Consider the following 25,870-nt stretch of genomic DNA (forward strand, 5'->3'; position numbering starts at 1 on the left):
GGAGCTTTGCCGAGCTTCATTAGATAAAGTGTTTATTGAGCTGCTGTCGTGCTGACGCTCAGGTGGAATTAACACACTCTCTGGCACACAATGGAACACGCGCGCGCGCGCGCACACACACACACACACACACACGTAACCCCAAGCAGACCGAGGTCAGTGAGCAACCCAAACCACAGCTTATCACAGACAGCCCGCAGACGTGGTTAAAAAAAAAAAAAAAAAAAAAAAAAGCCTGGTCATTGCAATGTTGTTGTTTCATGACTGAACATTTCTCAGTCGCCAACATTTGGCGCACCTCCGTGGATGTGGTTCAAAAAAAAAAAAAAACAAGCTCACTGCAACATTGTTGTTTCATGACAGAACTTTCACGACCGCAACAGCACCGACGACAAGCACCGTGACAAACATGTCATGGGGATTTTCGCCATGACGACACATTTACTTCCTGGCGGCAGCAGATGGCTGCGCCTTTTGACAAGGCAATTTGGAAGACAGGACAAATGTCAGTTTCCAAAAATGTTGTGAGGGATGCTACGTTTGGCTAAAGTTGGAAAAAAAAAAACTTTCGGAAGAGGTCCTGATATCGTTGAAACTTTGTGACTGGCAGGAGCGGCCATCCCCGTGGGCATCGACGTGCAGGTGGAGAGCATTGACAGCATCTCCGAAGTCAACATGGTGAGTCAGTTTCAATTATTATATAATATGTTCAATTGTTATTATTATTATTCTTATTATTGTTTCATTACTAATGTTCCATCATGTAGACAGAGGACCTCACCTGCTCTGATTTTAAAGGCAATGCAGGAGTTTCCACTCCCACAACGGCGCAAACGGCCATTCCGAACTGTGCCCGTGTATGAAAATACCAAAAGTAGAATACACTTGCGATCGACTAAAATGGCACCGGCGCTCACACGGACGTGTCCGCAGGACTTCACCATGACCTTGTACCTGCGTCACTATTGGAAGGACGAGCGTCTGGCATTCCCGTCGCACAACAACCAGAGCAGGACGTTCGACTCGCGGTTGGTCAAGAAGATCTGGGTCCCAGATGTCTTCTTTGCGCACTCCAAGCGTTCCTTTATCCACGATACCACCATGGAGAACATCATGCTACGCGTGTACCCCGACGGGAACATCCTCTACAGCGTCAGGTGGGCCGCCAAGATGCTCTGAGAAAAAAACCTTGACTTGCTGCTGCCAGCTCGCCATGGCAACATGAGCAGAAAGGTCAATCTGGGACAAGATGGATGCTGTCTGGCTGCTGAAGAGCTTTGTGTTGCTTTCAGGGTGACCGTCACGTCTCTTTGCTCCATGGACTTCAGCAGCTTCCCTTTAGACACGCAGAACTGCTCACTGGAACTGGAGAGCTGTGAGGCACACACGCACACACACACGCAGTTGATCGCGGTACAAATATAACGGATTGACAAGGAATATTTTGTCCTCAGACGCGTACAACGAGAATGATCTGATGCTCTACTGGAAAAACGGCAACGACTCCCTGAGGACGGATGAGATTGTTTTGTCTCAGTTCTTCATTGAGCATTTCCACCCGTCCAGTGGCTTGGCCTTCTACAGCAGCACAGGTATGTGGCAGTGCGGAGTAAAGTTTTTCCATGTCCTTGATGTCCAGCTTCATTTCCGTGTACTAGTACACTCTTGTCCTCACTAATGAGGCAATTCAGCAACGCTAGGCAAACGATTGTAGCACAACTACAGCGCCGATAAAAAGTGAAACACTCAAATGTCATGAAAGCCGACTAGAACAGCTGAAGTTTATTTGGGGTTGCTCAGAGATGGGTGTGTGCTGACTCCCGTTGAACATGCGTTTCAATGTGGTTACGTTGCTATTTTTTTTAGCTTTTTTAAAACTTTCATTGTTTTAGGATTAGTTTTAGTTTTCTTTGAATATATGAGGGTGTGCACACTTGTGCAAACACATAATTTCAGTTGCATACTATTTTTTTTTTTTCAATTGCGTTGTACAGGTTATGGCTCACCGTCACAGTGGGAAAGGTTTTGAAATCACAACGACTTGGCATTTCAATAGTTTGCGTGCGCGTTTGTGTATTTGTGTGCGCTTGTGTCAGGTTGGTACAACCGGCTGCTCATCAACTTCATCCTGCGGCGGCACATCTTCTTCTTCATGCTGCAGACGTACTTCCCCACCATGCTGATGGTGGTCCTGTCCTGGGTCTCCTTCTGGATCGACCGCAGAGCCGTCCCGGCCCGCGTCTCTCTGGGTGCGCACGCAAACATACACGCACATACATGTCGGCGACTGCCCCCTCCCCGGCGCAACATTTGATCTTGAAAATAAACAAATGAAGGAAGTGAAAAATATTTCCCATGCGCACGTTCTCAACTTCCCATGTCCCCCCTGCAGGTCAAATAATTACAAATCGTTTTTAATTGAATACATTTTAAGGAGAAAAAGGATACGTTGACGCTACTACTGCAGCAAAAAATTGTTAACTTTATAAAGTAAATGATGATGATGTCACATTGTCTGATTTAAAAAAAAGATCGCTGATTGTAATTGCTTTATTGGGTTTTTAAAAATAAATGTAATCAACACTAATTTTATAAAATCAAATGTAAATGCACTGTTTGTGTAATTTTTTAAAAATATTTTTGATTTTAATACTTACAATAAATATATCAATAAAATGAATGAAAATACATATTTAAAAATAGATGAATAAAGATATTTTCACCAACCAATTTTCAGAGAGAAAAAAAAAACATCTGAATGAAGTGCAAGCCACATATCTGATTGAATCGTGCTGCGATGTGACCCGATACTTTTGACCATCCCACGCGCACGTTCTCAACTTCCCATGTCCCCCCTGCAGGTATGACCACCGTGCTAACCATGTCCACCATCATCACAGGAGTGTCCTCCTCCATGCCTCAGGTACCACCTGCCTTCACCAGCTGAGTACTCACACAGGCGACTTAAGTACAAGTACTCACGCTTGTGCGAAAAAGAAAGACGTACTGATTGATGTGCGTCGCTCGCAGGTGTCGTACGTGAAGGCAGTGGACATCTACCTGTGGACCAGCTTCCTCTTTGTTTTCCTGTCTGTCATCGAGTACGCGGCGGTGAACTACTGCACCACCCTGGAGGAGATGAGGAAGATGAGGAGGGGGAAGGTGAGCAAAAAAAAAAAAGGGAAGCAGCTCCCTCGAGTGGACAAGCGTTGCCTCAGTTGCTTTTGGTGTCCTCCCAGCTGCCGTCCACCTTCAACGCTAGCCAGGCCATGGCCTTTGACGGCTGCTTCCACGACAACGATATGGAGCTGACGCCGTTCCCCCGTGCGGCCCAGGGGCTGGCCTCCGAGCCCCCGCCGACCCCGTCGCCCCAGCGCGACCCGCGGCCATCGGAGGGGACGCGCCTACGCCGGCAGCGGTCCGTGCGCGAGAACGTGGACCTCTTGGTCAGCAACAGCTACATGATCGACTCGTACTCCCGCCTGGCCTTCCCGCTGTCCTATCTCCTCTTCAACACCATCTACTGGAGCCTCTATTCCTGAGACACCAGTCGGCTGATATGAGCCCTTTTCAAAATATTCACAATGGGTCTGGGTTTTGCAGAATAAACGTTCTTACTTACTTTAAAACAGCAAATGCTGTTCATCGTTGGAGTCACTCAGAGTGATTGTTTGCGGTCATCACTTCATGGTAAAGGAAATAATGGAGTCAAAGACTCATTTAAACGTCTACAACTTCTTTCTGAAGACAGCTCTTCTCTTCCGTTTTTTTTAACTGTCTACTGTATATTAATTTCGTAAGCTTCAAGTCATCTTCTGTTGCAAGAAATTGCACGGCAGACCTTTTGGATGGTTGCATTAATTGATCAAAAATGTGATTTCACCCACCTCAAGCTCTTGTCTTTTTATTATATTCTTTATTCAAAAAAACACATACAAGGCGTCGTTGACTGGTTGAGTTGCGACTTGAATCTATTTTATCTACTTCGCGTCTGTCACGTAAAGCAGGAAGTGCGCTGTTGCCATAGCAACTCAAGACCATTACTGCGTAGGTGCAATAAAAAGCCAAAATGGCGCGCGGTTCACGCGCCCCCTACGTCAGTTTTGGACACTGAGCTCACCGAGCACAACTTTCAGTGAGTCCCCGTTTGTACAGTTTGATCTGCTGTACTATTTTCCTTCTTTGACAACACATGAAATTATAATATTGTAATTATTTGAAGTTTAAATTTGAGTTAATGTACTTTGTGTTTAGCGAACGCAACAACTTTAGCTCATGGCTCTCGTTAGCACGCTTACTTGCAAGCCCGCTAGCTAGGCTAACTCGCTAGGCGTGGCTCTCGTTAGCACGCTTACTTGCAAGTCCGCTAGCTAGGCTAACACTTGCAAGCCCGCTAGCTAGGCTAACTCGCTAGGCTAAGAGGTTGAGCGGGTGAACTTTTGAGTTGGAAATGTGTTTTTGTACAAGTGATTCAGCGAAATTTGGCTTCACGTTATCTTAGAATAGTCCACTAACCTTTGATTTTGTATACATTTTGAGTATGTATAGAATCGATGGTATGCGATTTTAAGCAATTGGTACACAATGTACTTTGAAGTATAAAGGGCAAATATTGTTATTGGCGGAGAAAAAAAAATAACTTGATTAGACACAATATACACATGCACATGTCGTGCAATGAGCTGCTGAGGTGACACTATGTTTGAACTGTAGTCCAAATGGACTGCATGATGAATGATAGATATCTTTACTGATTTTGATCGCGTTTAGTGTACAGTCCTCAATTGCAGGACGTGATCAGCAAAAAGTTCAGCTACCGTGAGGAAGCTTCAGGATGAGCATAAGATGCAATATAACTTTAACAGCTGAACTTCATTTGACCTCTAAACTTTTTGCTCACGTGACCTTTCAGGGGGTAACTTTCATCCTATAGTCCCATAGAAGCAATAATGTACATGTTCCGCCAGGGAGGGGCAAAAGCGGCCAGGGCTGAGTTGTTGTAAGTGAAAGAGAAAGAAACAGCGGGAGAGCACAAGAGTTCAATAGTGGGATGAGTGGGAGGGGGAGTCCCGCACTGTGATTGGGGGCCACTGGACCATGTGCTGACCCGACCCACTGAAGCCTCTAAGGGGCACACATACGCACACACTCAGTCACACGCAGTGTTGTGTTGAGTGGCAGCGACATATGAACCCCTTCACATGTGCTATTCCTGGTAAGGGAGGGGGTTAGGGGAGTGAGGCCGGTGGGGAGTAGAAGCTCTTGTCTTTCCGCATGTGAGTAAGCCTATGCGAGGACCTTCTCATTTCCGCGTGTTCTTTCGTTGAATTGTACCCTCTGGCAGGATGGGCTGCTGCTTCAGTAAGGAGGCTGGGCCGGACCAGAACAGCGAGAAAAGCAGCTTACTGCACACCCCTCACCAGGACCGCGTCCATAACAGCATGGAACAAGTGAGGCACCAGGCCGTGGCCGTGGCTCAACATGTTTCTCTGGATGAAGAAGAAGACGCTGGAGCGGCCCGCGCGGAAGTTCGTCCAGGACTTGATTGCCAAGCGCGGATGGTCGTCAGTGAGAAGACTGTCCAAGCTCCGAGCTCTCACAAGGACGAGCGAGCTATTCTTATCCCGGCCGGCGCAAGCGTTATCCCGGACTCATCGGCAGGCGTGACCCTCTCCCCCTCGCGCAACTGTGAGCCGGCCCCCTATATGGAGGTGCTGTCCCAGAGTCTGACCCGACAAAACATTGTGGCAAACGCGACACGCCGAGCCCAGTGGTTCACTCAAAACCTTGAGGGTCAGAAGCTCCTCCACCCAGAAGGTTACCGGTCCGGTTCCAGTGGAACAAGGGGCGACAGTTGTAGCAAGGTGCCACGTGACCTGACGTTGTCATCAGTCTCGCATCAGGATCGGGTTTCCCTCATAGGTGAGGACTGTATTGTCACAACAACACTGGGTCAGGACCTCCAAACGAGGACTCAGAGGTTCTACAGCATCTGCTCCATCGACACAAACGACCTTGACCATGACGACCACAGCCAGGCCCGAGCATCTGGAACATGTGCTGGTTCCAGCCCGTCACAGACAGCCTCGCCTCTGCTCAACCAGCCCTTGAACTCAGCACCACTGACCGGCACTTCAGGAATAATTCCAGAACTTCAAGTCGACCCGCACATTCCGAGAGGAATGCCTGAAGGCAACGAGCCTTCAAAAGCAGAAGGTGACTCGTGTGTGCAAACATTTGACCAGCTGATGCTGACCGAGCAGAGCGTGTCTTCAATCCAAACCTCAAAGGAAATTCAACTCGACCACATCCAGCGCTCAGAACCGGCAAGTGAAAGTCCCAAAGAAGTACGTTCCTTTCCGGAACTTGACATTACAGAGCAACAAAGCGAGGAAGAAGATCAAAGTTCACTCCTGAGAGAAGATGGTGTCCCCGCAAATAAAAGCGAGGAAGACAAGGTCATCCACAAAAACGCAACTCTCACACAACTGACCTCCCTCCCAGTCTTCTTAACCAGTGTGGTAGAGTTGAAAACTCCCGGACTAGATAATGAAGACGACTTGTGCGACCAGACAACGCTGACGGAGAAGGAGCCCTCATTGAGCCACACCTCGAAGGAAACGCCCGCCATCTTGCGGGAAAACCAAGTCGACCACGTCCAACATTCACAGCCAGGTATTGATAGTCCCAAAGAATTCCACTCCTGTCCGGAACCTGACATCGCAGAGCCGCAAATTGAAGGAGAAGAGAAATGTTCATCGCGGAGAAAAGACAATGTCCCTGAGAGTGAAAGTGTCGAATGTCTTGGACTCACGGATGAAGAAGACTCGTGTGACCGGATGACGCTTCGGGAGCAGAGTGCGTCTTCAGAGCTTCAAACATCACAGGAAAAAACTTCCACCTTCCAGGAGAACCATCTAGACCGCGTCCAACATTCACAACAGGCTGGTGAAAATCTCAAAGAAGTCCCTCATTCCCGTCCGAGCTGCAGTCTAGAATCGAATGTCGTGGAGCAGCACGACGAGGGCCAAGACACGCGTTCAGTGCAGCCAGAAGAAGATGACGCTCCCGAGCGTACAAATGAAGAAGACGAACTAATCCACAGCAACCTGACACATACACAAGTGTCTTTTCCCAGCATCCTCTCAACTTCACCCCACCAGTGCGGAAATGGAGAAGGGACAGGGCGAGTTAATGAAGACATGAGCACGAAAGTCGGTTTGGCTGCGTTCTCCGAGCAGGACGCAAGTTCGACAAGATATCATGAGTCGGATTCCAAAGCGGTGCACACGAATCTAAATTGTCTTCATTCGAGCTCCTCTTCAGTCGAGAAGATAAGCGGTAACCGCCTGGAATCTTCACGGGAAGTGTGTGAGGAAGAGGAAGAGACGGCAGAGTGTCCGAGCGATCCTCCAGAACCAACAAATGGATCTCTGCGGGATGAAAAGGAAACAGTCCCCTTGCCTCAGGAGGAGCATCCAAAAACTCCGCCGTGTGCTTCTTCCGACACCGAAATGGTCAACGTGTGCCGTCCAGATGAGGTTTCATGTCATCTGCAGGACCTCGGCGTCCAGGTGGAGTTCGACCAGCTGGACGTTCACGCTCTGACGCCATCTTACGAGATCCACTTCCTGGGTCAGGAGGCGCCAGGCGAGGAGGGCGAGAGCGGCATGCGGGAGTTGGTGCTAGAGCTGCTTGGAGGGGACGCCGACGTCTCGGTGTGCCACGTGAACCACCAGACCTGGATCGGGCCCGCCGTAGAGGACCGCTGCCAGGCATGGGTCCAGGGGGCGCCGCAGAGCCCGGATGAGATGGTCGCGGAGCTGCAGCAGCCCGGCCCGGTTCTGCTGGGAGCGTTCCCGTGCGATCCTGTCTTGCCGCTGATCCCGTGCGAGTGGGCCTGGCACACAGGCCGCCCCCAGGCCGTAAGTGTTGCTCCTTCTCCGTTGGGCTTTTGTCACGATGCCGCGCGACGTGGATGTCGAAGACGCTCGTTTGTGCTGCTTTCAGCCGCTTGGATCGTTGCAGACCCTCAACCCTGACGCCGAGGTGTGGACCGGATCCAACTACGACCTTCCGCAGGCTCGACAGCCTTGGCTGTACCTTCCCAACGGGCAGGTGGACCTACAAAGTGAGCTGCTTCTTCTTTTTTTTTTCTTCTTTTATTAGATGTAAGAGTTTATTTTGGATTGAATTCATTTTGGTGGCGCTGACTTATCAAATGGTTGGCGCGAAGACCACGCGCTGCACACGGAGCTCGCCGACATCGGCGTGGGCGTGACTGAGGTTGAAGCCCAACCCAAAGCAACAGAAAACCACGTCCTACCAGAACCAGACTCAGGTAACCCGAACCCATGCTGCACCCTTGTCTGTGCAGGTCCACTTTGTCACCTGCGCTCAACGGCTTTGTGTCCTTTCAGGTGAGCTAATGCAACAGCTGAGGTCTACGCTGGACTATTGTCTGAGTAGGTGAGAACGTTTCTCTTCAATGAGACATAAAGCAGTCATCGTGTGAGCGGGTTTTTTTTTTTTTTTTTTTGTGATCGGCAATGAGCACCGATCGACATATGCCGATCACGTACTTTTCCACGGAAATCGGCAACCGATCGTGATGGGAGCGTCACTGTTTCCACAGTGTCTGGAAAGAAAGAAATCCTAGTTTGATATCAGGGGAAATCCTAAAATACAAAATGAAGTAATCCCATTTTCATTAGCTTTTTCTCGATGCAAAGAGGAAAAATATCAAACCGAAAATGTAATTTTATTTTCAGGCACAGCGAGGCCCAAGCCTTAAGAGACTCAAACTTCCGCTCTTTGAATCAAGTCAATGTTTGCACCAGTTCCTGTGTTTCTTACCAGGGAGTACCTGGCCAATGACTTGTACCTGCAGTCACGAATGGAGGACGACCAATATGTTCCCATCGCGGCGCTGGCCGGCCTCCATGCCATCAAATGTCTCGGTGCCGACTTGCAGCTCGTCACAGACGTCGTTAAAAGTCAGTGCTGGTGACGTAGGCTAATCCTTCTCAACGTGGGCCACTCAGACCATCTCGTTGCTCCTCAGCTGTGCCGCAGGTCCAGATGTCACCTTGCGGGCACAAAGTGCGAGCCAACCACAGCCGATATGTCCTCATCCTGCGGGAGATCCCCAGCAGTACGCCTCGCGAGGAAAGACCTGTCCGACTCCTCTTCATCCTCACCCTCATCCGATCCCCCCCCCCCGCAGGAGGTGGAAGCGCTCTTCAGTGACAAGAAGCTGCCCAAGTTCCTGAGCTGCGAGGTTGTGAGCGGCGACTACTGGTTCGTCACCTTCGGATCTGAGGCCGACGCCTACCAGGTGATTGACAGCTGTCACGGCATGGCGAGTTTGTGGCTGATCATGCGAGAGGATTCCATGTAGGGCGGGACAAAACAGGATGCAAAATGGAAGCAAACTCTCATGACTCATCGTTTGAAGTGTCTTATGTTGTAGTTTTTTGACGATGTTTTAATTGTACTTGCAGTGCTAAATGTGACAGCTGGATTAAATACGGGTCCGAAAATTTTTTTCTTTGACCAAAAATGAAGACTGAGTTACAGGCTGTCCAAATAAAATGTAATGAGTCGTTAAAAGCTGTTAATGGCCCGCGTCCTGATTAAACGTACCACTTTTTGTGCATGTCCTCAGGCCTACATGTACCTGCGAGAGGAAGTTCGGGTTTTCCAGGGGAAACCCATCAAGGTGAGGATGAAAGCCAAATCAACAACCCCCACATCCCACATACCTGGAAACGGCTTTTGCCCCAACGTGGAGCCGTCTTATTTGCCCCCGGACGCTTACCAGCAGCTTTACGATTTCACCTACCCCGTGTGGTCTGATTCCGGATACTCCGACGGCGCTGAGGTGAGTCGCCTCGGGAAACTTTCCTTCTCTTTTTCGTCACACCACTGAGAACTTTTCCTCATTTTTGTCCGCAGTCGCTTGAGCTCAGCGTCGCCCTGAATGGCTTGCAAGCGTCCCCTTACTTCCAACACCACGTCGCGCGCAGAAAAAGGTACGTCGCACGAAAAAGTCACGCTTCGCCTTTTCATACACTCGACGTCGTTAATTGCGGTCGCCGTCACGCAGGAATGGCACCAGGACATCGGGCTGGTATCAAATCCATAGTCAAAAGAATTCTGACGACCTGGCGGGGAAATCCTCGGTGGAAACGTTCACCGCCTCGAGGCCGGCTCGGGGGTGGTCCCATTCAAGAGGCAACAGGCCGCCTCGTCACAGCAGATGCTACGATAGGCTGACCGGGGGGGACGGAGGAAGGTAAAAAAATAAAATAAAATGAAGCGGAATATAAAATGCAGCAGTGAATTACTTTTTGCGGAGGGCGAGGGTGTGGAGTGAGTTTGACGTCACTGCCCTGATCTGCAGGTCTGTAAATGACGATCAGAGAAGGAGAAAGAAGCTGTGGGCTGCTCTCAAGACAGCTGGCGTGCATCATGTAAGTACGATCGGACTCTTTTTTTTTTGTTTTTTGTTTTCTGGCTTGGTTTGCCATTGCAGCTTTGACAGCGTGCGTCTGTCTAGACAAAATCGGCAACTCCTCGCCAGTCATCACCCATCCAGCTCGAAGCCTCCGACTTTCCTCCCCTCGGCGTGGAGAAGACGCCCGAACCGGCTCAACCTTTGACCACCACCGCTGCCGACGACATCGCTCATGAGGTAAAACATGATCAATCAAAGGTGGATTATTGGCCAATCGTGATACCGACTTGTGATTGAGCAGGCGACCCAGAAGCTGAGCTACGCTGCCATCTGCCAGAAATCTTCTGGTAGGCCCGCACCTCCCGTTGAAGAGAAGTAGATTTCGGAAAACACTTGAAGTGGAATGTCAACGTGCACCTGGTGGATTTCCTCGTGCACCTGGTGGCGGTTTTCACATCTGTTCCTTTTCTCGTTGCTAGTTTGTGTTTCCTTCTCACTCACATTTTGTGACGGGTGAGATTTTCCACAAATCACGATCAGGTTTTGTTTTTCTGCATGTGTTTCATCACTTTTAATTTCATTGAACCCGTCGGGCTTTCTGGTGGCCATTTTTTTCTTCTAACATAAGTTTGAATGTGATTGGTTAATTCTGAGCAGAGGTACACTCCCATTTATGAGGGTCCGCACACTTTGGCAACTAAATTATCTCAGTTGCTTATTTTGCATTTTCTTTCCCCTCTCAGAAATATATTTTTGTCACTGAAAGCATTACTGCCTGACTGTATGCACAAGCAAAATTGCCAAGGCTAGATGGTCACGTGTTTGTTTTTATTTGTGATATCTGACTGTTCCATCGAGGTAAACATTTGAGTCCTCATCAAAAGCACCGATTCCTCAGTTTACTTGATTTGTTTTGACTGCCGAGTTCCCTTTTGTTCCTGATTTTACATGTGAACCAGGTACGTTGTCTGTTTGTAAAGTTGTATATAATACTGAGAAATATTAAACAAGTGCCTTTTCGATGATGAAATGTTTGGCTTGTCCGTGCTGCTGGTAAGATGTAAAAAAATAATGCATTTTTTTATGTGGGTCAAGCCAGTATTGCTGCAGTACGACTTGGTGGCCAGTAGGGGGCAGGTGAGTTCCACCACAAGAATCATCAGGAATGACAACGTAAACGACCATCTGTCATGAAAAACATCAGGAATATTACACATCGGGAGCTTGAGACATGTGCATTTTCTAACCATATTAAAAACGGTTCCCAGGTGTCCTCACAACATTTGGTCCAAATCCCTCAAGGATCAGGAATGGTCGTGTTTCCAGAATATTTATTGCAATGGTCCGACTTAACGTTAGTTTGAAAAGCAGGCCGCCTGCTTTTCTCCTTGTGCTATTGGCAAGCACCCCAGGCAATCACGACATCCTCAAAACACAAACAGGTTCGTGACCCGCCCTAAATTTCACGGCCCAATCTAGTCGTTCATCAGATGCCAACACTGTTATCTCACTTAAAGCTATCATCCATTGAGAGTTCAGTGGATCATCACCGCTGGATGCAGCATTTCATCACGAAGCCACTCCATTACACTGCTCGATTGACGTTGCCAAACAAACACGGCTTGACAACTGCCGTCGATAGCAGTAAATTAGTCTTCAATTGAATCGTGTAAGTGAAGTGTTTGCCCTTTATTTAAGCGTAGAGTTAATGTTAAAACTGCACTGTGTTACATTGGTTAAAGATTGTAGATGAAACACACTTCTTTGGAATTAAAAGCTTTTTTTTTTATTGTTGATCATGTTTGTGGTATAAACGGAGAGCGAATAATTAATTCTGGTGCCACTTGCTCTAAAAAGTTTCAAAACCTCTGTAGTCTGTCCACATGGCGATATCCACGTCACTGTTGACTAGGTGTGGTTGCCTGCAGCGCCCCCTCCCGGTGACGAGCGACGCCGCATCCCCTCCTGTGCCTCGTCGTCGTCGTCGTCACGTGACCCCATTGAAATCCAAGCAAAGCGGCAGCAAAGCTCGGCGAGCCTCCTCGTCCTCATCCTCATCCTCCCCATCCCCACCGCGAGGAGCGCGACCACCCGAGCCCCAGCCACTGCGCCGCGACGGACTTGAGCCATTCGAGGTCGGCGGACGCCATGACGGACCCCCGCTAAGAGGCGAGACTTTGCAGCCCCCTTTCTTTGTTCTCCTCGCTGGTCGTCGCGCGCGCCTTTCGCCGAGGAGGGAAGCGACGAAGAGGAGGAAGCCGGAGGAGGAGGCTGAAGGTGTTTTCACCGCGATACGAGGCGGAATGGCGGACCGAGAGGCGTCGCCGATACCGTTGGAGATCCGAGCCCGCCTGGCCGAGTTGGAGCTGGAGCTGTCAGAGGGTAAGACCACCCCTCAGCAACCCCACCCTCATCCAAAGCCCGGTGCTCTCTTATCTCATCGCCATCCGCACCGACACTAACGGAATTTAATTGTTAGCACCCCCCCCCTCCTCCTACTCCCGACTCCTTCCTCCTGCCCCTCCTCCACCGCCCGCCCGCCCGCTCCTCCCATCCAGATGTTTGTCAGGCAGGCACCGGCCCGGCCAGCTCCGTGCAGCAGGCCGACGGCGAGCCTCAGTCGGGGGGCGGCCGACGGCGAGCCTCGGTCCTGTTTGGCTCTTTGTCTGGTCCCAGGGAGTGAGGTCAACATATCCCCCACCCGCAACACCCACTCCCGGTTTGACCTTGAGATGTTGACACCGTCGTGCGAGGTTACCTGTGCACGTGCGTGTGCGCGATTGTGCGGGAGCGCGCATGTCGATGGCATTGCGGATGCAGCGGATCGGCGCCGTTATTTGGGCCTTCTGACGTCCGACATTTGAGGCTGGCTAGGCCTGCTCTGAGGAGGGGGATACTGGAGGAGATTTTTCACCACCCCAATCCATCCCCTTTACTCCGCCTTTTCCCGCCACACACATACACAGTGAGCCTTGCATGCATGTGGAGCTCAGTCACAGCTGCTAGAACACACAACGAGCATCTCACATTGGAGCATTTGTGCCTTATATAATGGAAGCGACATATTTTATTCATCGTGGCTTGCACGGCCCAGAAACATACTGGAGATGATCTACCGCACACTTCCGGTGAGCACATCTTAAGTGTGTGCGTGTTGCAATAAAAATCACCCAGTCTGCATTCAGTTTGTATTTAGTTATAGCTAGGGCTGTCCTAATCACATTTCTTTGCACCCAAGTTCGTGGAGTCACTTGATTTGGAGAATTGGGTGAGTCTAATACCTGGACCATGCAACGAGTGAGGCACAAGTTTGCTTGCCACAAAATAATTGACACTGCTTAGACTTCTATTTGAACACAAGTGGATTGAATGTGTCGCATTTGTTCACCTGTTGCTCTCTGAACCCATCACTGAGCTGTTTGGCCTATAACGTTCCCTTATGTGGTCTGTGCGAGGGCTGCGCCGCTGTGGGAGTGGTCAGAGCCGACTTCAATCATGGCCAACCAAAGAGATTCCTTTCATTCCCTTCAAATGCTGTGTTTGCTAGTCGCACATTAGCATCTCGACATGGTGGAAGCACAAAGTGGGCAATTGGAGAACGCACGCCCTCAGTCATTTGTGGGCCACCCATAGATGTGCCAGCCATTGAGATGATTTAAAAATATAATACAATGATTCAGGCTTGATGCCCGCTGTTCACATATTTATGAATGGAATGCGCATCATTAGACCAGCTGTCTAGCCTGCGCCGGTTTTAGACACAGCATGAGCGTGAGGTTTCGATTGGCTTTCTGCCACCGAACTGTGATGCAGCCACGTGCATCTCCAAGTCCCTCCCTCTGCTGCGCCGGCCTGCCCAGCGTGGTGGACGCCGCCAGTCTGCCAAATTGGCAAATGCTCAACGAGCCTTCCGACTAGCTTGTTTTTTAGACAACTTGATGAAGCCTTCACTGTGCATTCGCCCCCTGCTGGTGGGCTAACTTCCGGTTCAGATGAATTGCCGAATTTGAATACGCCGAGCCTGTATTTGAAATGTAAATATCACTGACGACTCATCGGCGAGCGTTGACATGTTGGATTGTGTGATGAAATGTTGAATGAGAACGATCCGATTTGATACATTCTGACAGGCAGGGGTCTGCACCGTCGTCGTCAAAAACAAGTGGACATTGAGCTCACACGTACGATGCTCTCACGCTGCCTCTTGCTGGTATCATGCCAAGCCGCATGTGTGCTTTTGGACATTTGAGTCCTTTCATGTCTCTTTCGTTGCCTTGAATTTATGGATGAATGTGTGGTGGACGTCCTTGTTTGTTTCGGAGTTCTCATTGGTGATAAGAGTCTGAAGGTGGATGTTTCTCGCCACTGGAGACGACTCAGTAGCAGGACATCAAGCAACATATTTGTTGTTCCCCAAGTGACATGTCTCTTTCTGTAACGAGTGCCCGAAAGTGAGGCGTTGAGGCGCGGTGGGATTTGTCGATCGATGCTTGCCAAAGCTCACTTGTTGGTCTCTGACAGATTCGGCCGGTTTTGGAAACCAAAAATATGAAAACGTGATTTTTTTTGCTGGCTTGCCAAGTGCGATCGTCTCCTTTTCTGGCCCTCGTGCACTGTGACTCAAAAGCCAGCGAGATCATTTTTTGATCACCTGAGGCCAAGGCACCTGTCGAAAAATCTTACGTCACATTACCAACCAAAAATGGCACAAAAATCATGTACGGTGTTTACCTCGGTGTCAAGGAACTACATTAAACTGCTTCATTGAGACAAAAAGAGTGCTTCGTTGCTACCTTGTGGTATGTTGATGCCAAGAAATGAGTTGAAAAGGATTTAAGGAACTTCATCTTCATCTCGTGGCATCTGTCGGCAAAATGATCCTTTCTGGAGCGGCGTCTAATTGCCGCGGGTGTACATTATTTGCAGCTGCGGGCTGAAATATTGATGAGCTGGTCTTATTTTGCACACGGTGAAAATCGGTGCCTGTTGATACACTTCGGCTTCGCTCTGACTTCTTCTGTTTGCGTGAGTGGCAACAGGCGCTCGATTGCATTTGCCAAACATTGAAACGATTCCTCCTGTCACCGTACGTCGTTGGCATAGACGACGGTCAAACGGAGATACATTCTTTGTCCTAAATGGAAAAATAATTTCGGGGCCAATTAAAGGGAAATTGGATAATTTCCTCCAGCGCGACGGTTGATTTAATTAGCGCGCCTCCATGCTGCTTTTGAATTGCTCACCTGAAGCCTGTTTGAGTCACTCAAGTGCGGAGCAAAACGAGTTGATGCAGCTGCTTGAGAGTGTGCGGGTGTGTTTCGAGAGGCTTTTCCGTTGCAAAAGACACCATCTTTGTCAGGGTGTTGGTGACTAATCCACGAAACGCTCTGCTGGCCATGCGCCTCGACGTAGATGGACGAATGTGTGCGTGAACGCCAAAAAAAAGCTGACGGTTTTTCCGGAGGACTTATTTTTCCCCAAAGTTTCCATCCGGTGAGGTTGTTTCCACAGACTGAAAGTGAGATGAAGTCACTTCGCTGCCGAGGAGACACGTGAGCGCCACCTACGGATCGTGTGTGCCGGCAACATTGTCAGCCGTTTCCCATGGCGCTCATCCTCATTCGGGTCGCGGGTGAGCTGGAGCCTAAACCGAACGTGAGAGCTCAGGGCACACTCGGGACTGGTCGCCAGTAGGCATGAGCCGATATTAGATTCGGACTGAACGGTCACCGTGTTAAAATGACAGCAAAATATTGAATATTTGGTCATGTTCAGTGAGAAAAAATAAATGTTGACATTTTTCTTTTGTTTTAATTCTTCTGAGGTAGTCACAGCGTCCTATCACTGGTGAGCTGTTTTTTTAGAACACATCTGGGGGCTACGCATGCTGTCCTTGTCCAAGTACACACTGGAGCCATCATTATTACTATTATTATTATTATCAACTGCTCATCCCTCCCCTTTCTGCTCGCTGAAAGAGAAAAGGTCATTGAAGGCTCGTTTACAATCAGCCAATCACATTCCGCCCTGCTTAAAAGCCCCTCCCGCCCCCCCCAAAAAAAGAAAAGAAGTGCTCATCCCATGCCTATCGATACCAGGACACTTGCGGACAATGTCGAGTCTAATATGGCCGTGATTGGAATCTGCGAATGAAAACCTGAGAATGTTCTTCGCACAAACCCAGAATCTCAAAACTGCGAGCCAGATGTGCAAGTCTTGATCCTGGTGAAAAAGACATCATCCAGATTTTCGACAACAACATCATGCGGCGATTGAAGGCAGCATCTGAGAGGCAGCATCACGCCTCGTGCGCCGCGCGATGGGCAATATTTTCTTTTCATCTCCTCAAGTGGCATGCGGCTATTTTTACACTTCTTGACGTCTTGACCCATTGAATCACCAGCCAGGCCTACTTTGTTTTTCTGCTGACGCTTATCTAGCTTTGCGCGCGTGTGTGTATGTGCGTGCGCGAGCGCGCGCGGGCTAATCAGCTAGCAGACGCTCTTCAGACCACACGGGTCCCAACATGTGAGCGTGACAGCCCAAGGTCCCAGTGCATGACGCATGCTTGTGTGTGTGTATGTGTGTGTGTGTGTGTATGTGTGTGTCTTGTTACCATGGAGCCGGTCCGCACGTGTGTGTGTGTGTGTGTGTGTGATGTGATGAGAAAAAGGAGATCAAATAAAACAGGATGTCGATGCAGATGTGAGCGGGGAAACAAAGAGAAACAAGATGGAAGATAAAGCTGAAGATGCAGCGTCCGTCCTGGCTTCTTTTTTTTTTTTGTAATCACTTTGTTTTTCCTAGTTGTGCTCTGATGTTGACGAGCGACCAGTCCGTTGTTTGTCGACATGACCTGATGTTGAGTGGCGACCAGTTCAAGGTGTTCCCCACCTCTCAGCCAAAGTCAGCTGGGCTAGACTGTGGCTGACGTGTGTCCCTAAACAAGGACAAACAGTGGATCATACACCTCATCTCGAAGAAAAACTCCTGTGCCATCGATCGCCTCTCAGCTCAACTGCCAGACCGCAATGAGGGAGCGGCGCTGCTTGACATGCACACACACACTCACACACACACACACACACACACACACACACACACACACACACACACGGAGGTTGCAGATGCACACGTATGTGAACACGCAGCGCCTACCAGGTCTGATAAGCCCACTACTCAGATCTGACGCTCCACATCCAAGATGGCCGCCTGGGCTGCGGCCTTCTCCCGGAGAAGCGTTGCTAGGCAACTCCCTCCCTGTTCCACTGCGATGTCGGTGGAAGATGTCTTCTCCCTTTGGACCCGCTCGGTGTGTGTGTGTGCGTGTGTGCATGTGAATGTGTGTGTGTGAAAAAAAAAAATAAGGCTGCTATTGAAGTTGATCAGAGACACACACACACGCGCACGCACGTGAGAGATGCGTGGATGCCGACGCACTGTCATTGGCTGGTTTGTGGAGTCCAATCATGGAGCTCCTGTTATTGACACGATGTGGACTCGCACGGGATGACTGATGCTCCACCTCCTCCCCCGCCCTCCTCATGCTCCTCCTCTTCCCTGCCCCCTCCCCTTTCTCATCCTCCCGACCCTTCCTCCTCCTTTTGCTCCTCATGCGCTTTCACTCCTCCTTTTTCCTCCACGCCCGTCTCGCAACTCCTCCTCTTGGTCCTTCCTCCCGCTCTTCCTCCTCTTGCATAGTTTATTAGCGGCGCCACCGAGGTTCTGTGTTGTTGTGGAGTCTCCGGATCAATAATTAGTCAAGCGGTGCGTTTAATGGAGTACGAGCGGCGGAATTATCTGTGTTAGTCCTGCTTGTTGCACCCGAGGGCTCGCCGAGTGGCCGGGACCATGTTCCCATGGCAACTTGCGGCAAGGCCCAACGCCCCTCCAGTTGTCCTCGGTTTGGACCTTCGAGTACAAAGTCCTCCCCGAGCTCATCCATCCACATCCATTTTTCATCATCATCTCATTTTAATTTATCACCTTTGAACCCCGGTGCGTGTCACTGATTGGCCGAGACGTTTTGTGTGTGTGTGTGTTTGCAGGCGACATCACTCAGAAGGGTTATGAGAAGAAGAGGTCCAAGCTGATCAGAGCGTTTGTTCCACATGCTGGAGGTAATTTAGCCACCTCTGAACCCCCTCACCCTGCTAAAGTAAAAGGGAAAAAAAAAGAAACCCCAAAAGAAATGCGGCCCCAATCAATTTGCAATCACGGCAAAATACGACAGCGCTTGATTAGCCGTTTAGCCGCCGCCGTTAGCTGACGTAGGCGAATGCTCCCTGGAGCTCAGCTTGGGCCTGCTCTCCCTTTACGTGCGCGCCCACGCGCACGGCGGGGTCTGCTCTTGATGCAAACAGCCAATCACCTTTTATTTGATTGATCACGTTTCTTTTGAGGTGTTTTATTGCTTTTTTTTTTCTTGATCACTTATTTCATTTGATCAGTGCAGAAAAATGACAATTTTTCTGATAAATCATCTTCATGTTTTCCCTTTTTTTTTTTTTTTTTGCCGTGTGCTCTTCTGTTGTGAAACTTTTGTGCGGTTGTGTACGCACAAATGTCTGTGTGTCTGAATGTGTGTTTGTACACATGGTGGTTTGTGTGCGTTAATTTCGGTGTTTGTGTGGGTGTGTGCTTGCACGTGCGCGTGTTTGGACGTGCACGTGTGTGTGTGTGTGTGTGTGTGTGTGTGTGTGTGTGTTTGCGTGCTGCTCTCCACAGGGATGGAAGGTCCAATGTCGCACCGGGTCCCTTTGGGCCCGCCCTCTGCCGCCCGCTTCCATCGCCGGCGAACATCGGGCACCAGAGATGAACGCTACCGCTCAGGTAAAAAAAAACAAAAAACTCGCTGTTATTTGTGTCAAGAAAAATTGGTCTCTGGTGATATCGCTGATCGAAAATCTGCTCAAAAAACAACTTCAAATTCGGATGAAACAGTTCTAATTCAGTTTTACTCCTTGGAACTTTCATTTCGTCTGCTGCTCCCTTGTTGCGTTCGGCAGAATCCTACAGTGGAGAAGAGGCAGTAAAACAGCCCAAAATCCAGATGTCAAGGGGGGCCAGGACTGGCAAGAGACTATTTTGCAAACTCGGTGCTATTCAATCAAATGCGTGACTGTAAAAATAAGCCTTAAATCGAGATTTAAACATTACGACGGAGGTATTCGCCATAATTTCTGCGCTAGTCGCAGAAAGTCGTAGAAGTGGACATACTTGGAATTAATGTCACGTGACTGACGGATGCCTCTCTCTGTCCCAGACGTTCACACAGAGGCGGTCCAAGCAATGCTGGCGCGCCACGTGGAAAGGAAGGTGGCGGTGCCCATGCCGTCCAAACGTCGCTCCCTGGTCGTGCAGACCTCCATGGACGCGTACACGCCGCCAGGTGAGCGCACGCCGCACGGCGCCGCCCCGCACACTCACACAACACGTGACTGACCCTCCCTAGGCCTGTCGCCCTTGTGCTCAGACTCCTCGTCGGGTTCGGAGGAGGAGGCGGGCCCTTGCGACGACATGTCGGGCATGGAGCACTGGATGGGCCGGCCGTCCCAGCTCGGCCCCGCCCACCTGGGCTCCACCTCCTCCTCGTCTTCATCCACGCAGAGCGGCGGGAGCGGCAATGCTGGGCGTCTGGCCGACTCGCTGGCGCATGCGCACATCTCGCATCTGGCCCACCTGGGGCACACGCACGGAGGACCGGGGCACCTGCAGCAGAGCCACCTCGCGCCCTCGCACCACGGTGACACAATCGCACCCAAGTCTGCTAGCTTGATGCTAACGATGAACGCATGTGAGTCATGGGTTTGCGTTTGCACGCGCAGGCATCGGCCACCTATCTCTGAAGAGGAAAGGAGCGCTGAGCGTCGCTGAGAACGGAGGATCTTTGCGGCGGTCCTGCGAGTTTGGCTCCGACATGCTGTGGCCGCCGCCGCTGGAGTCTGACGGTACCCCCGTACTTCCTCCTTCCCTCAGCTAGCCGATATGACCCTCACCTAAAACCTCACACCTGTGCAAACCGCAAAAATAAATGCCGCTTCCGTCATTCTGCCCCTTCCAGAAAACCACTCGGGCCCGCCGGACGTGTCTGGCTACTCGTCAGACTCGCCTCACTCCCACACGGAGCGCCATCCCATGTCCAACATGGGCACCATCGCCCGCAACACGCAGAAGTACGGCAACGCAGAGCGCATGGAAACCGGCGACGGTAAGAGCGCCATACACAAATGCTACATTTTTTTTTAAGCTTTTCGATTTTTATTTCGATTTTTGGCGTCAACGGGGATCCGCGCAAAAGCGACACCTCTTCCCTTACTCACATAAAAGGGCGTCGCCCTTGATAGTTTGACTCAAGCGGCAGCTGCTTCTTCTTCTGTGGGCTTTAGTAGCAGTTGGCACACCAACTTGATAGTGTATGAGCGCCACCAACTGATTTTGTTGTGAAGTATGATGGCGCCATCTAGTGGTGGGGGTCTGAAGCGCATTTGTATCTCTGATTTTTACTTGTATTTTAAGACAAAGATTTCAGCCCAAAGAATGGCACCTGTTTGGTGCCTTGCTCGAGGGTACCGCAGCAATATTTTCTCTGCACTCAGCCTCCGACTCTCCGGCTTGCGTACAAAGTCGTCTTATCCACGACGGTGGCAGGTTGACGTGAGGCCAACAGTGTGACACGGTGACTCTCATCACATTTTTGTTTTTGCCTTGGCAGGCGTTCCGGTCAGCAGTCGCGTGTCGGCCAAGATCCAGCAGCTTGTCAACACACTCAAGCAACCTCGCCGGCCGCCACTTCGCGAGTTCTTCGTCGATGACTTTGACGAACTTCTGGAAGGTGAGAAGTCACAAATTCCAAATCGGTGACACAAAGTGTTGCCGCATGAGTGGTGAAAATATTTTGAAGAAGGAAAATCTGACAAATCTGACAAACATACAATTGTCTCCTTGTGTCCAGTCCAACAGCCGGACCCCAATCAGCCTCGTCCTGAGGGGGCGGAGATGATGCCGGTGCGAGGCGACGCCCTGGGGGTGGTCACCAACTGGCCGCCTTCGCTGGAGGCCGCCCTCCAACGCTGGGGCACCATCTCCCCGAAAGCCCCCTGCCTTACCAGTCTGGACACGGCGGGCAAGCCTCTCTACGTGCTCACCTACGGTAGGTGGGCAGGCGGGCATGACCCCCCCGCCCCCATTTCAATCTTTCAAGCCTCACGATGTGCGTACGTGTGCATGCAGGGAAGCTGTGGTCGCGCAGCATCAAGCTAGCTTACAACATCCTCCACAAGTTGGGCAGCAAGCAGGAGCCCATGGTGCGGCCCGGAGACAGGGTGAGGGGCACGTCTCATTTCTTTCTTTCAACCTCCTGTTTGGAAAATACACTCGCTGGCCAGTTTTCGGGCAATTTTTGGGGTTGTTTTTTCCTAATCCCCTGAAAAAAATGGCGCCCGTGAGCTGCATATACTTTTTAGGAATCACATTTGCATTTTTTGCGACGCTCTCACCCGCAGGTGGCGCTGGTGTTCCCCAACAACGACCCGGTGGCCTTCGTGGTGGCGTTCTACGGCTGCCTGCTGGCTGAGGTGGTCCCGGTTCCCATCGAGGTGCCCCTCAGCCGCAAGGTAACGCACAAAAATATCTATTTGATGCACCGCTAGCGGCGGCGTACGTACGGCCTTTGAGACTCATTGCTGTCAGAAACAGCCTCTTTGAAAGCCCCTCCCACTGCGGGCCTGCGTCGCCGTGGTTACAGAGTGACGACAGCGTCTTCCCACCTGCGTGAAGTCACACGTGTGCCACAGATGGACAAATAGCTGGCGCCGACTTGGCATTTTATCAACGAGAGGCACACCGGCCTCCGGTCGGAGCGGGAAATTGTTCTTTTGCAGCCTTTAAAACGTACCTGTCGCTCCAAATGTGTCAGCCTGCTTACTGGCAGCGAGCACATTGTGATATGTGAGATCATGACACGTTCATGACAGCATCAGTTTCACATAAAACCTTCTTCTGCATGCTCTCGCATAGGATGCGGGAAGTCAGCAGATCGGTTTTCTGCTGGGAAGCTGCGGCGTCACCGTGGCGCTGACCAGTGACGCTTGCCATAAGGGGCTCCCCAAGAGCGCCACGGGGGAGATTCCACAATTCAAAGGTGAGTCCATTTTAACGTCTGTCCTCTGGTATGATTTATTGACGCGCGTGTCCGTCCAAACTTTGAGTCCCGTTGCCACTTTTCCGCGTGCGCAGGTTGGCCCAAACTGCTGTGGTTCGTCACCGAGTCCAAGCACCTGTCCAAGCCGCCCAGAGATTGGTTCCCTCACATCAAGGACGCAAACAACGACACGGCTTATATCGAGGTGCACGAAAGGAAAATCACAATTTACATAAGCAAAAAAAAAAAAAAAAAACATTTGTTCGGCCATCATTTGGGAGAACTGTTTCATCCGTGTGCACGGTCATGAACTCATTCACTCCCAAAGACGTTTTTAAACGTCTTTTCAGACTTGGTCCAGAATTGGCTGGTACTGAATGAGTTCACGTTGTACCTTTTTCCAGTATAAAACGTGCAAAGACGGCAGCGTGCTGGGCGTCACGGTGACCAGGATCGCTCTGCTCACGCACTGTCAGGCCCTCACTCAGTCCTGCTGCTACACTGAGGGTAAGACGAATACAACTAACTATTCATCGGTTTCAAGGTCCCTTTTTGTGAGCGGTGTACAGACACAAAATGCGCACAGAGCACTCACCCTCCCACCCCCACCCTTCGCCTCCGATGGCTGCATAGTAACCTTCCGAACACGTCTCTCCTCCCGCAGCCGAGACCATCGTCAACGTTCTGGACTTCAAGAAGGACGTGGGATTGTGGCACGGCATCCTGACGGTGATAACTTACATTTTTTTTTTTTTTTAATCATTTGAGTCATTTGAGTCATCACAAAAGCAAGGAAATCCGAAAGAAAATATCAAAGTCTCCCTTTTTTTTAACGTGTTTCTTTTCACAAAATGCTCACTCTCTGCTTTTTTTGTCAGAAACTGGTCATTTTTGTTGAAACGTACCCATTATTCTACTGCAAACTAAAGAACTGAAAAAGCTAGAAACATTTTTTTTTTCTGGTTAAAAGGAGCAAGTCTCCCTTTTCTTGGGGCGGTTTCGTGTGCTTCTATTGTCACAATCAGTCAATCAGTCAAAACTCAAAGGCCTTAAACTGAGAATATTTCATGTTCTTTTTCTTTCATGTATCAGTTTTACAAGTCGGTTGGGCCACTCGTAAATCAAGATGATGTCTCCTCTGACAACACGGCGCTAATGTGCAGCATGCGTGTGCGTGTGTGTGTGTGTGTGCGTGCAGAGCGTGATGAACATGATGCACGTGATCAGCGTGCCTTACTCGCTGATGAAGGTCAACCCTCTATCGTGGATCCAGAAAGTGTGCCAGTACAAAGGTGAGCTGGAAAACGGACTGCACACGTCACTCGGAGCGCCGACTTCACCTGTCCGTCAAATACATGACGTGTGTGCTTGTATGTGTGTGTGTGTGTGTGTGTGTGTGTGTGTGTGTGTGTGTGTGTGTGTCACTGCAGCCAAAGTGTCCTGTGTGAAGTCCAGGGACATGCACTGGGCTCTGGTGGCCCACAAGGACCAGAAGGACATCAACCTGAGCTCCCTGCGCATGCTTCTCGTGGCCGACGGTTCCAACCCTTGTAATTCCCGTTTATATCATTCAAAGTGTCATAAAAGGGCTTGATTTATTCCTCGTTTTAATGACAGCCACTTCTCGGCTTAATGGAGTCTTGGGAGTTTTATGAGTTTCAGTCCGGCTCTTCTTGCGTTGGTGTTCTTTCAGGTGTGATCAGCACACAACTTCAAAATTTACTGCGGTGAATATATATTAGATTAGATTCTAATGTGAATTTTGGCCTTTCACGTTCTTGTCACAGAACAGCAAAAGGTTGGACATTCAAAAATTGACAGAAAGGTCACCTGTGCAGGTGTTGGTTGAACCCCAGCGCATTCTCCTCATTCCTCTCAGGGTCCATCTCATCGTGCGACGCGTTCCTCAACGTCTTTCAGACCAAAGGCCTGCGAGCGGAGGTCATCTGTCCCTGCGCCAGCTCGCCCGAGGCTCTGACGGTCGCCATCAGGAGGTACGCACGCGCACATGTACGGTCCATATGCAAAAGGCTGCACACGTATGCATTTCGTGTGTGTGTATATATGTGTGTGTGTGTGTGTGTGTTTACAGGCCAGCGGAGGACAGCAGTCAGCCACCAGGTCGCGGCGTGCTGTCCATGCAGGGCCTCAGTTACGGAGTGGTCCGCGTGGACACGGAGGAGCGTCTCTCCGTCCTCACCGTGCAAGACGTGGGCACGGTGATGCCGGGAGGTGCGTTTCTTAGGTTTTTATTCTTTTTTTTAAAAACATCTTCATGTTAACCCGTGCTCGCTAGTACAGTTTTCTCAAGTCATTAGTTGCCAACGAATGCACAGTTTTGCCTCCCGAGGGTCTGTCTGTCTGGCTCGCTATATGTAAGCTGCCATCACGGATGAAAAAATAAATAAATAAATAAAATCAAAAATAGTTGACCACAATAATTGATCAATTTGTTTCATAGCACATCAAAATAAACCATATTCGAAAAAAAAAAAAAAATCCATCGCCAGTAACATTTTGTGAAATTGATTTCATCAAGTCATTAACGACTAATTCAATAGATTGTATTCCATAAAATTGAAATGTACCATAAAATTATGTCCAATAAAATTGAAATGTCAGATATGCAATTAACTCCTTTTCATAGCTCGCATACACGTTGCAAGTTATTTATTTTAAATCGTTCTCATTGGCTGTACACAAAATAAATTGCGTCCCTTCGGCACGAAACTTAAATCGCGTTGTGACTCGGGTGCGCGGCGCTCATCCAGGGCTGGTGTGCGTGGTGAAGCCCGAAGGCGTCCCTCAGCTCTGTCAGACGGACGAGATTGGCGAGTTGTGCGTGTGCGCCATCGCCACCGGCACGTCCTACTACGGCCTCACCGGCATGACCAAGAACACCTTCGAGGTCAGCTCATCGTCGTTTTTTTTTGTGACTCGGGTGCGCGGCGCTCATCCAGGGCTGGTGTGCGTGGTGAAGCCCGAAGGCGTCCCTCAGCTCTGTCAGACGGACGAGATTGGCGAGTTGTGCGTGTGCGCCATCGCCACCGGCACGTCCTACTACGGCCTCACCGGCATGACCAAGAACACCTTCGAGGTCAGCTCATCGTCGTTTTCATCACGGGCAAGATGGACGGCCTCATCATGGTCAGCGGGCGCCGGCACAACGCCGACGACATCGTGGCCACGGCTTTGGCGGTGGAGCCCATGAAGTTCGTCTACAGGGGAAGGTGAGCCCTCCCCGAGTCACATGGAGGACGACGCCAACA

The 25,870-nt window shown here is 50.1% G+C and overlaps 3 protein-coding genes across 6 annotated transcripts in view; all 3 read left to right on the forward strand.

The window, feature by feature from the left end:
- Positions 1-3,938, forward strand: part of LOC109518624 (gamma-aminobutyric acid receptor subunit rho-3-like) — a 12,650-nt gene extending 8,712 nt beyond the window's left edge. For 3 of the 4 annotated variants that reach the window (XM_019874641.1, XM_019874650.1, XM_019874644.1), the window contains 8 exons: positions 611-678; positions 934-1,157; positions 1,293-1,375; positions 1,455-1,592; positions 2,097-2,249; positions 2,862-2,923; positions 3,031-3,162; positions 3,240-3,938. In XM_019874641.1, the coding sequence (XP_019730200.1) occupies positions 611-678; positions 934-1,157; positions 1,293-1,375; positions 1,455-1,592; positions 2,097-2,249; positions 2,862-2,923; positions 3,031-3,162; positions 3,240-3,542 (1,163 nt within the window). In that variant the 3' untranslated portion in view covers positions 3,543-3,938. Of the gene's footprint in view, positions 1-610; positions 679-933; positions 1,158-1,292; positions 1,376-1,454; positions 1,593-2,096; positions 2,250-2,861; positions 2,943-3,030; positions 3,163-3,239 lie in introns of all 4 variants that reach the window. The other variant, XM_019874655.1, reaches the window with a different exon arrangement.
- Positions 3,939-4,386: 448 nt separating this feature from the next.
- Positions 4,387-11,485, forward strand: LOC109518483 (uncharacterized). The gene is made up of 14 exons (XM_019874336.1): positions 4,387-5,276; positions 5,345-7,925; positions 8,011-8,131; positions 8,237-8,341; positions 8,421-8,469; positions 8,860-8,996; positions 9,065-9,168; positions 9,227-9,337; positions 9,668-9,883; positions 9,958-10,034; positions 10,109-10,297; positions 10,406-10,475; positions 10,562-10,696; positions 10,761-11,485. Coding segments are annotated over exons 1-14 (3,975 nt in total). The 5' UTR covers positions 4,387-5,274; the 3' UTR covers positions 10,839-11,485.
- Positions 11,486-12,155: 670 nt separating this feature from the next.
- Positions 12,156-25,870, forward strand: part of LOC109518811 (disco-interacting protein 2 homolog C-like) — a 23,374-nt gene continuing 9,659 nt past the window's right edge. The window contains exons 1-20 of the mRNA XM_019874903.1: positions 12,156-12,841; positions 18,508-18,579; positions 19,187-19,291; positions 19,725-19,850; positions 19,914-20,204; positions 20,287-20,409; positions 20,523-20,669; positions 21,174-21,293; positions 21,414-21,611; positions 21,692-21,783; positions 21,964-22,074; positions 22,478-22,601; positions 22,697-22,806; positions 23,006-23,108; positions 23,266-23,330; positions 23,800-23,893; positions 24,032-24,151; positions 24,481-24,595; positions 24,694-24,833; positions 25,373-25,509. Of these exons, the coding sequence (XP_019730462.1) occupies positions 12,343-12,841; positions 18,508-18,579; positions 19,187-19,291; positions 19,725-19,850; positions 19,914-20,204; positions 20,287-20,409; positions 20,523-20,669; positions 21,174-21,293; positions 21,414-21,611; positions 21,692-21,783; positions 21,964-22,074; positions 22,478-22,601; positions 22,697-22,806; positions 23,006-23,108; positions 23,266-23,330; positions 23,800-23,893; positions 24,032-24,151; positions 24,481-24,595; positions 24,694-24,833; positions 25,373-25,509 (2,892 nt within the window). The 5' untranslated portion in view covers positions 12,156-12,342. The remainder of the gene's footprint in view (positions 12,842-18,507; positions 18,580-19,186; positions 19,292-19,724; positions 19,851-19,913; positions 20,205-20,286; positions 20,410-20,522; positions 20,670-21,173; positions 21,294-21,413; positions 21,612-21,691; positions 21,784-21,963; positions 22,075-22,477; positions 22,602-22,696; positions 22,807-23,005; positions 23,109-23,265; positions 23,331-23,799; positions 23,894-24,031; positions 24,152-24,480; positions 24,596-24,693; positions 24,834-25,372; positions 25,510-25,870) is intronic.

The sequence above is a fragment of the Hippocampus comes genome, unplaced genomic scaffold (genome assembly GCF_001891065.2).
Source record: "Hippocampus comes isolate QL1 unplaced genomic scaffold, H_comes_QL1_v1.1 scaffold25, whole genome shotgun sequence".
Lineage (NCBI taxonomy): Eukaryota > Metazoa > Chordata > Actinopteri > Syngnathiformes > Syngnathidae > Hippocampus > Hippocampus comes.